The 10,806-nt window shown below is 36.4% G+C and overlaps 1 protein-coding gene across 1 annotated transcript in view; it reads left to right on the plus strand.

The window, feature by feature from the left end:
- Positions 1 to 10,602, plus strand: part of LOC136031564 (endoplasmic reticulum-Golgi intermediate compartment protein 2-like) — a 14,404-nt gene extending 3,802 nt beyond the window's left edge. Inside the window, exons 3-6 of the mRNA XM_065711233.1 lie at positions 1,106 to 1,339; positions 4,026 to 4,273; positions 7,667 to 7,915; positions 10,228 to 10,602. Coding sequence (XP_065567305.1) covers positions 1,106 to 1,339; positions 4,026 to 4,273; positions 7,667 to 7,915; positions 10,228 to 10,301 — 805 coding nt within the window. The 3' untranslated portion in view covers positions 10,302 to 10,602. The remainder of the gene's footprint in view (positions 1 to 1,105; positions 1,340 to 4,025; positions 4,274 to 7,666; positions 7,916 to 10,227) is intronic.
- Positions 10,603 to 10,806: the final 204 nt, after the last annotated feature.

Here is a 10,806-nt window from a genome sequence, read left to right on the forward strand (position 1 = left end):
TCGTAGTGAAGAATTTTCCTTGTGGGGGTTTTCGCTTGAATTTCTTTTCTTTTAAGATTGCAGCATTTGACTGGTAACATCCCATCGTGAAAAAATCGCAGCAACGCACGACAGGTAAGCTAGTCTCGCATAAATTTTATCTGACAATGTTGATGTCAAAACTGAGGCCATGCCTTACAGACATTATTTTAATAAACCCCTGATAAATTTCTTCAGTGGCATCCATCAGGATTAAGGAGGAATGTTTGTCCTGGAACCATCTTGCTTTTGTGTATGAGAGTCAAACCACTCCATTCCTACAACATTCCGGCTACCCGATTGGGGATATGGTAACAAGACGGTGATAAGACTAGATATGGTACTCATTTTCGATGTCCTATGTGTCTATGGAGGCAAGAAAGACTCTAAGATATAAACTAAGCCAATTACATGTAAACTTTTTAATGCTTTAAATTCTTTACGTAATGTGAAACACCTTTAGTTAGATTGAAATAGAATTAAGTTGGTAAATTCAGTAAAAGTATATCCTATATAAAGCATATAAAGAGGATCAAGTAGTCAAGCAATGAAGGAGGATGAGGACATCACTCCCTCCTTCCTCTTTCCCAGAATTGAGATCATTAAATCACTGGGTGAAGCGCTGCGATTTTACTACAGTTTGTCTAAAACGTTGATGATGTTGAGGAAGAGGAAAGGGGGTGACCTGCATATCCTCAGTTGATCTGAAGCTCCCCATATCCTAGGATATATTCTTATGTATATAATGCTCAGCTATAATGACTGAGATTGCTCAATTTGGTCAGCTCAAAATGTCGCTAAAATGACCAGCCAGATAGTGAAATTAGTTGCCCCATTCCTCCCCCCTCCTCCAAAAAATTCCTCCTCCCCCAAAAAATTTGGGTAGTTTTGCTTCTACTAGGCATACAAAAAGTAAGACTCCTCTTTTCAGATCCTTTCTGTATGCCTAAGCTGATTCGAAGGGAAGAATTAATAGAGTGAGGGATGGAGGAAGAGCGTATCCAACTGTGTTGGTCTCAGGTGCCTTAGTGCTGTAGTGAGGTGTTGCTATTGGTTATAGATCCTTATCATATATACACAGTTTTAGGTATTCTCGTCTTTCAGTTTTGGGTGCAGATGTGGTAGACACTACGGACCAGTCTGCTATTTTGTTTGGACGACTCCATGAAGAAGAAACTTGGTTTGACCTTGATTATCGTCAAAGAATGCACTTCGATACATTGCGAAGAACAAACCGTTATCTAAGTGATGAGTATCACACATTGAAACATCAGATATGGAAATCTGACTATGCCTATTTTTTCTCTGGTATGCCTGCAAGGTAAAACATAAGTGTATTTGTAAATTAGTAAATATTTCCTTCATTATGAATGAAATGGATAGTGGAGCCAATTAGTGTCAATGTTGGGGAGGGATAGGGGAGGGCAAAAAATATATTTTAAAATCTAAAGGGGGATTTTTTTTTGTGTTCGTTTTTTTCCTATGGAAATACAAAAGAAAGGATATTTTTCAATGGAAATATAAAAAATAACGTTATTTTTAAATGCCTGGGGAGATGAAGGCGAAATAGAGGAGGGGTGAATGCCCCCTCCCAAACTGGCGCCACTGACCGGGAAGGGGATTTATATTTTATTAGTAATGTGGCGAACGATCCATCATGATTAAAAAAAATCTATATTATAAAAAAATTAGAATCATGAAAACCTTTTACTGTGCTATCGCATGTGTTGGAGATGACGATTCCTACGAATGGTTGTAGAATATTGGGTGAGCACTCGTTTAAATTAAAAATTTGATTCTTGATTCTTTGATTGATACTTTTGATTTGAATTTGATTCTTGATTCTTTTGTGTAGCCAAGAATAAGGTAGTCAAACACGATATCTGTTCTATTCTAATGTCTCCATCTCCATATCGCAACTACCATCCTCATCATAATTCTACAGCTAGTAGTTAAAGTAATAATGTAACTGTTTAATATCTGTCATTGCTGGAAGTTGAACCATCAGCCTCCTGCCAACTTAGCTGGCACATCTGGCGACTGAACTATACCTGCTCACCAGCAAATTCTTCACAGCCAATTGGTTTAGGGGTTTTTAAGGAGCCTGTAAGTCTTAAAAAAAATTTCTATGGGGATACATTTATGAAAGAAGTAAGCTTTTGCCAGACATATAATATTTCTCGAGAATATTATAAATGTCGTACTTTAGTAAATTTTTCGTCCCTAGTGGAGAGATTAGGGGCATCTGAGTTCTGGCAGAGACCATGTTCTTTTCCTTAGCTTCCCTGAAGTTTTTTGTTCTCTCTTTGTTTAATCTTTAGTTCAGTCTAGAAACTTGTTGCCTCCATCTCTTAATAGTTTGCCAGTTAGCCATCCCTTACTAGTTTGACATGTCTCCATCTCTTACTAATTTGCCAAGTAAAAAAGGTTATGAAAACGCCGATACAAGCAAGGGTTAATATTGTAAACATAAGGGTACTCCACTCTGGTTGGTTCATCTCATACGTATGCTACCAAATATATCTGCGTGATTTCTTGAATAATTAGTGTTCGATGATTTAAGAACAAGGCACCAAGGTTTTCAACCCAACTCTATATATGTACCTTGAAAGAGCAGTTTATATGGCTTGAAAATATACTCTAAGAGATCTAATCCATAGAATAGTTTGCTATCATGGTCAGTAAGGACGAGGGGAAGGGGAAGAAGACATCATAGATTATGTTAGCCAAGTTTAAAACAGAATAATATGAAGTGTTAGGGGAAGAAAATCCTGAATAAGGAAGAAAAGCCTGAATTCATTTTCTAATGAAGAATACCTCCGTCTGTAGTTTTGGTAGTAGTGGGCACCAAATTCCAAAAAACAAAAGTGGGTGAAAAATCAGCTAAAAGGGAGATAAAAACTACGGCCCCAAACAGCTTAAGGGTGGGTAGCTTTCCTTTGAAGATGACTTCTAATTTCAGTCAGCTAAAGAATCAGCGACACCATTGAATTCCTCTGTCAAAATATCAATACGACAGCTGTTTTTTAACCTTGTAAAGTCCCAAGTCACAATTTTCGTATCATTCAAGTGATTGGAATTGTTATGACCTCAAGAAAAGGCATGGGTTCTACAAGTGCAATTCGGGGACTAATACTTCTTCTCAATGCTGCACAAAGCGCTTAAGCTGGTTTAGAACTGGACAGCAGGAAAACCCTTGGAACTCCTGTTAAATGGAGGCTTTGTGAAGTCCCAGGCCCATCTTGTTCAATACGTGATTTTCCACGCTTGGCAATGCTCTTCCATCAACAACACTTAATATCCTGCACAAGCAATCTCAACCCTATTACCTCCAATTCATTTTATATTCATGCCTACAAAAACTGTACTACAATGGGGATTTGTATGAATCAATATTAAATATGTCACTTGAACAGTAGGAGTATTTGTTTAAACCGCAAGTGGAGAATTTTTGTGATGTCTGTAGATGGTCGTGTCTTAAACCCAAAGGTGTACCTCATATTTACATAATTTCACAGATTACATCTGTGAAATACCTTATTACGCACATATGTATGCAAATGTTTTTAAGGGCATCAATAAAGGATGGAAATCTTCACATCACAAAAAAGAAGGAATCTATGTATCGTGGTCTATGCTAATTCTAGCTATTTGTCACAATAATTTTTTCCCTAACAGGCCGCAAAGTATAGATGAAAAAATAAATAAATGTGGCAACGTCAATCATGAAAATCCATAAGGTTTGCTTAAATAAAAAAAAAGAATAAAGAAAAAAAGAATGCAAAAATTGCTTTGGCCTAGTTTTGTATAAGATTTATATATTCTGATTCTTCCCCTCATATACATATTTTCGAGAATGGTGTACTCAACACGAGAAAACGTAAATGAACAAAGAAAAACGATGTAATTCACAACCATTGTGAATTACTTCGTTTTTCCTCATTGTCCTACTTACCCATTGTGGTCTGAGAAGTTGTTTACTGTTGCACAAGCACTTTTCCTTTTAGGGTTGATATCCCAAATAAGCCAAAGGATGCGTGTAGGTACCACGGAACTTTGACCTTGAATAAAGTAGCTGGAAACTTTCATATCACTCAAGGAAAAGTTTTACCCATACCAGGTGTGCATATTCACGTTGGGCATATAATGCAGGATTTTCGTGGAAATTTTTCTCATCGAGTTGAGAAGTTTTCCTTTGGTCCTGGAGCTAAAGGGATTGTACAACCACTCGAAGGTGAAGAGCAAATAGATGAGAGTAAGTAGAGGAACTTGTTTGGCATTTCCAGAGAATAAGGGATTAAAAAGACTTCTTAGAGGTCTTTTGAAAACCAGAATTTTTTAAAGACTTCCTATTAAGTATTACTCAAACTAATGTTGAAATTGTGAAGTAAGTCGTAAATATAGCTTTTTGAAACTTTCATAGCTAGCATTTGAAAATCGATATAGCGAAGATCGACGAAGTTTATTGTTTCCTTATGAGTAAGCATCGGAAATGTCCCCTTAAATGAACTTATCATTTATTGGATTAGTTTGCCAAAAAACTAAAATCCCAGAAATCCTATCGTGGACTTTCCCTAATAGCTCAAGTATCTTTCCTAGCGAAGTTCATGTTTTAACACTGAGGTTCCCACTGCTGTTCAGTATAAATGGCTTATACCTAGAACCCCAGTCTTTGGTTTCTGTCTTTTAGAAACGAATTTGAGGAAGTCTAATATTTATTTTTTATGTCAAAACCATTATTCTGTTATTATAGGCGGACTCACAAAATTGAGTCGATGCTCATGCCAAAAAGGTCTGTTATCACCCACCTCCACACAAAAAATAGCAGCAATAGCCACTGGGCTATTTGTGCCTCCTCGGGCGTGGGGTTTCGAGGTAAGGCTTTCCTATCTATTTTTTCCTTCCTATAAGAGCCTTTCTTGTTAGTGTCAAGGTGTCCATCATTGCTTTTCCCCATCCTGATGACCTCAATCCGCCAGCTTCGGCAGGTAGTTGTTCGTAAAAGAGAAGGGAGTTATCCACCACGCGCCAGCTATGGAGACCAGGCGGCATTGATCCTTAGAACCATTACTAACAAGAGAACGCCTTTCTTACACCTCCCATTGCTCCTCAAGGGATCATTTCTTGCGTCACGTTTGGCGCTTCATACGTCCAAGCGGATTGACCCCCCCCCCCTCAGACATGATCTTAGCGAGCAATTACGGACTTCACTCCATCCAGTTTTGGCAGAGTATCCCTCAGAATACGCTGCCTAGTGGCCAGACACTGGTCAAGACGGCCAACGGGCGGGCAATAATTTGAATTTGCAGTAGTAGGCGTTTATTTGTCCTTACTACTACTCTCAGGGGCACCACGAGAAGGTTTTCACTGCTAGTTCCATCTTCACAATAAAGGATATTCTATAAAAATAGAAATTACAAGAAAAGGATAAGAAATGACACAAACGACTGATGAAAAGACAAAAAGGACCGAAAAGAGATATAGAATAGTTCTGTACTAAATAGTTCTGTAGAAGTTAATTGGACTGTCCATTTCAAAGTGAACTTAGGAAAATTATCTATAGCCTAGCACGTAAGCAGAAACCAAATAGCTCTGGATAAAAGAAGTGAAAAGAAAAAAAGGATATTTTTTCTAACAGTAAAATAGACACGTATAATATATCAAAGACCATTGTCGGTCGTTCCTTCTGAGTTTTTTTAAGTTCTGTTTTTTTTTTTTTATTCTAAGATTTAACACTAGCCCAGCGTCATTTGACCTAACTTCCAAGTCTAGGAAGGTGAACTTTGTCTATTTATTGTTGCCTTACTAGAGTTAAATTACATACTTTTATTTTCCAAATAACTAACACAGTATCAATGTTGGAGCGCAAGTATTCCAAGAAATTATTTTAGTATATTTACCAATAACCTGATAAAAATTGGGAAACATCACATTAGTTTGTTTGGGTCAAGTATTCCGTATAAAAAGTATTTAAGTGTAATCAGAGGTAAAGATAGGTGGAGCCTCATCCTCTGCCTCCACGCGGGGTATAACTTGTTATGAAAATTCGTATAAATCCTACATGAAAACTAAATATTTTGGTAGCTGTTATTGCCAATTGTAATTGTTGACAAAAGGAATGCTGAAAAATATAAAGTTCGCATCAGTATTCCGTATAAAAAGTATTTAAGTGTAATCAGAGGTAAAGATAGGCGGAGCCTCATCCTCCGCCTCCACGCGGGGTATAACTTGTTACGAAAATTCTTATAAATCCTACATAAAAACTAAATATTTTGGTAGCTGTTATTGCCAATTGTCATTGTTGACAAAAGGAATGCTGAAAAATATAAAGTTCGCATCTCCTCCCCCCCCCCTCCTTGGAGAAAATTTGTTAATTCGTCCCTGAGTGAAATTTGTAAATGTTCTATTAAAATTTTATTTTAATATGAGTGCTATGTATTTTAAGTGCATTCATTACTGTGTATTTTAAGTGAACTTATGCATTTAAAAACGGATTTAGGTTTTACATTAAGTACGAAACTACAAATTACTCAAAGGTTTATTTTGGGTTTGATTTTGTTTTTACTCTTTCTCATAATTTATATTTTATTGGCTATTTGCTTTATTAGTTCCCTTTTGTCCCGATTATTACTTATCACAAATCCGCGAATAAGTTTAAGGTTTATGCTCCGTGAGCAGTGTTTTTACTTCTTCTCTCCTATGGTTTTGCTACATCAACGAAAGACGGGAATTTTGATATCAATATATAGCTGGTAAGTTCTATCTATATAGAAAAAAAGCGTGGCACCAAAAGGCTTCAGAAGATGTAGCTTACCTTTGAAGGTGTAGTTGTCTTTGGAAATCAAGATATTGTTTATGTTTGAATTTCTACGGACGAAGAGCATTGACAAATTTGACGAATTAGTCTTGACTATTTATTTTTATGGCTCAAAGTGGAAACACTGACGAAAATGTTGTACTTTTCTAAAACCTTCGTAGTTTTGAAACAGTAAATTTTGTCAAGTTGTTTGAGAATAACGGTTTTCATGTATGAGTAGACCTAAAATGGGTCTAGAAGGCGGGGGGGGAGGGGGTCCGCTAAAAAACTTGTATCTGGTATTTTAAGTGGTGTTGATCTTGACAATAGTGAGTTTTGTCGAAGTTTTTATTGTGTATTTTCTTCTTTATTTTTATCTGGATTTTTGTTAATACATCTAGCATGATGTATCAACATGTTAATTTTTTTTATTTTAGTATGATAGCGTTATCATTTTGCTATCAATCTATAGCTGGTATTCAGTTCTATCTGTATACCTGACTACATTTTTGAAATTCAGTGAACATGACTTTTTAATAGAAAATACGTTAAAAGTTGAAAAATTTTGAAATAAGGATAATTTTCCATGTTTTTAACCAAAAAAAAAAAGAAAAAAATTCCAACTGATATAATAATTCTGGCTAGGTGAATGGACAAATCCGAGGCTAATAAATCTACCAATGATTGAAAGGTATGGTCCTTTTGGTGTAAGTTACAGCTGGGGACTTATTGCGAAATCACTTGTTTCAGAGGGAACCATAAAGAAGCTATATCAGTACTTTCGTCAAGTGTTAGTTCTGTCTTACCTTCTTTTTCGGGGTTTTTCCCTATTTTTATTTGTTCAAATTACAGTGCCTCTCAAGTATCAATACTGGCTTCAAGTTGTGCCAACAGATATACAGACGTCATACTCAAGACGGAAAACCCAACAGTATTCAGTTAGAGATTATGCCCGACCCGTTAAGAAGGGAGAAATGCAAGGAATTTATTTCAAGTATGATTTTAGTGCTATGCGAGTTCGCATCGAGGACGATGGAGAATACTTTGCAATGTTCCTAGTCAGATTATCTAGTATTATTGGAGGAATTTATATAACCGTTGGTAAGTATAAAAATCCAACCATTTTTATGTATGCGCAAATCCTTCTTACATTGTAGGGTTATAGATGAAATTAATCGGATTGGTGCAAGGGGGCTCGGAGCTTGAGCCCTTATTGCTCTCATCAGAAATCTCTTGAATAATTTGATATCTTGACTAATTTTGGATATTATTTTGCTGGTAGTAACGAACTAATCCTCAAAGTACCAAGAACAGCGAAATTAAAATCGGACCATTTGAATTGGTTAAGTGGACATTTACACAACCAAATATATTTTAAAAAATTAACAAAATTGGGAATTGTCTTTGGCAGTCAACGTATTGTTTATGTTTGAATCTATACGGACGAAGAGAATCGTCAAATTTAACGTATTAATATTGATTATCGATTTTCGTGGCTCAACGTGGCAATACTGACGAAAATGTTGTTGTAATTCCCTGAAAAATTTCGCAATTTTGTAACAGTCAAAAGAAAAATCTTACAAAATCATGGTTTTCATGTATGAGCAGCTTAGACCTAAGATGGGCCCAGGGGGGCATTTTTTTTTCTTGGCACTTTAAATGGTGCTGATCTTGCCAAGAGTGAGTTTGTCGGTTTTTTTTTCTTATTTTTTTTTATCTGGATTTTTGTTAATACATCTAGCATAGAGCAAAATGTTTGCCTTTAATATTCATTATGTTTTATCATTTTATTGTTGTATCATTGTCATGATACAACATGCCACCGTTTCATGAATTTTAAAGGCACATCGTAATAGTTCAGTTCATAGCAACGGAAAAACAGGGGGCAAAATAAGCCCCAAGTGACACTGACCTTGCCTAAAGTCAACCCTGACGAATTTGTTCCGACATGTGTCTTCTCCCATGAAAGTAAAAAGAGCCTTTCAAAAAGAAATCTTCATTTTAGTGATTCTTATTTTCGTTTTAAGCTGTACTCAGTGTGTCAACAATTCGCACTTGACGAGTTCAGTCCTTTGAATAATTCACCACTATCATTAATAACTACAAAATGCTGACAGTAAACGCTTACACTAAAGCAAATAATACAGAGAAAAACATATCATGGTTGCGGCCTCAGATCTAACCTAATAAAAAACAAATTCTAGCCCATAGTAACCGAAAATTTGAAAACACCTTTTGAAAAAAGAACTCAAATGAGAAAGAATTACCATTTGAAGCCTTATTCAGAAATGATAATTGTTAATTCGATTAATCTTATTCGTAAAAATTTAGTTAGAAAACAAATGTGTAGGTTACTTTAAATAAAGATTAATTTTATGTGGTACGCGCAAAAAGAGTTAGTGACATGAAATAGTCCTATATCACTAACCAATGATGATGGTGAGGAGAAGAGAGACTAACGGGAAATAATCCAGATGGTGGTGCTGATTTGGAAATATTATAAGAGTCAGAGAGTGATTGAAGGGCAACGAGCCCTCATCCCATGCATCTTTTTTCCCGAAAAACATCCAGTCAAAATTTTGAGATAGCTATCTTGTTTAGCATAGTTGAAAGGTCCAAGGAGAATCCCTTCGGAGATGGCAAACCTCCTGTCCATTGCTCACATATAGTATTTGTTATTGGGAAAGGGGTGCAGATTTGACATTTAGTGCCCAAAAAGGCAAAGGGCATTAAGAGGAAGCTTTCAGGGAATGTTGACAAGAGTGCTGAACTAAATCAAAAACACTATGTGCCTCCAGGTTGTCAAAAGGGCGTATCTCTGGAATGGTTTCGGGTATTAAGTTGTAAATTTCAGAGAATTATAAAGGAGTGATTAAATGACCAAATGACAATATGTGCTGAAACGCTGAAACTACTACTACTACAACCGCTGCTACTACTACTACTACCACCGCCAACACTACTACTATTGCTGCCACAGTTACTACTTCTAATGCGACTGCTACTAAGGCTGAGGATATTAAGGTGAATATTTAAGGAAAGGTTGAAGGGGAAGTTGAACTATATCATACCACACTATGTGCATACCCTTTGCCAAAAGGGTGTATCAGCAGCATCTTGGGAACGGCTCAGTGCATTAATTTGAAGCTTCCCGGGCATGATGAGGGGGACAATCAGCTGGCCAAATGACAATATGTGTATACTGCTACTCTTACTACTACTACTATTATGACTCTCATTACTATTAAGGCTAAGGGCATGAAGGTGGACATTTCAGGTAATTATAAGGGGAAAATTGAGTTGATCAAAACACACTCTGTGCATGCAATGAGATTTCTAATTGAAATGGGCGAAAAGTGAGCACAGGCCTATTTGGTGCAGTTAAGTTCTTTGAACCTATTTTTCTTTTCCAGGAATCTTCAATGGAGCCATTAATTTCCTATGGGAACTCATTTTATGTCGAAGTTTATCAAAGCTGCCAAAATAAATGCTACGGACTATTTTCAGAAGAGGAGGGATGGCGAATACCAGGTGTCATTGGCTAAAATTGGCTGAAGTGCGGTGCAGACCATTCACAGTGGTGTGACTATGATATAACTGAAATTCCAACATCTATCAGTAAAAGTCTGTGCCATCCCTCCCCTCACAAATTTTGGTTGGTGACGCCTCTCACTATTTAATTCTGTTCATTCTGCCACACAGCACTTTTAATTCCTTTTATTTGTCTTTCAATTTTCAAGTCCATGTCAGATTATAATAAATTCACATTTTCTTATATTTAAATACAACCTACAGTTATTGATAAGAAGGTTGGATTTGTTGAAGATTAAGGTAGTTCACCTCACCAGAACCCTATGACACGAATGACGTGGTTTAAGAGTGGAAATTTTCGTGGCTGGGCCGATATATGAAGCTAATGAATAATATAATTATTTATTCAATTATTTGAATATTCTTTTCCATAATATCCTTCAATTTTGAGCAAGAGGAGA

Source organism: Artemia franciscana, chromosome 9 (genome assembly GCF_032884065.1).
Source record: "Artemia franciscana chromosome 9, ASM3288406v1, whole genome shotgun sequence".
Taxonomy (NCBI): domain Eukaryota; kingdom Metazoa; phylum Arthropoda; class Branchiopoda; order Anostraca; family Artemiidae; genus Artemia; species Artemia franciscana.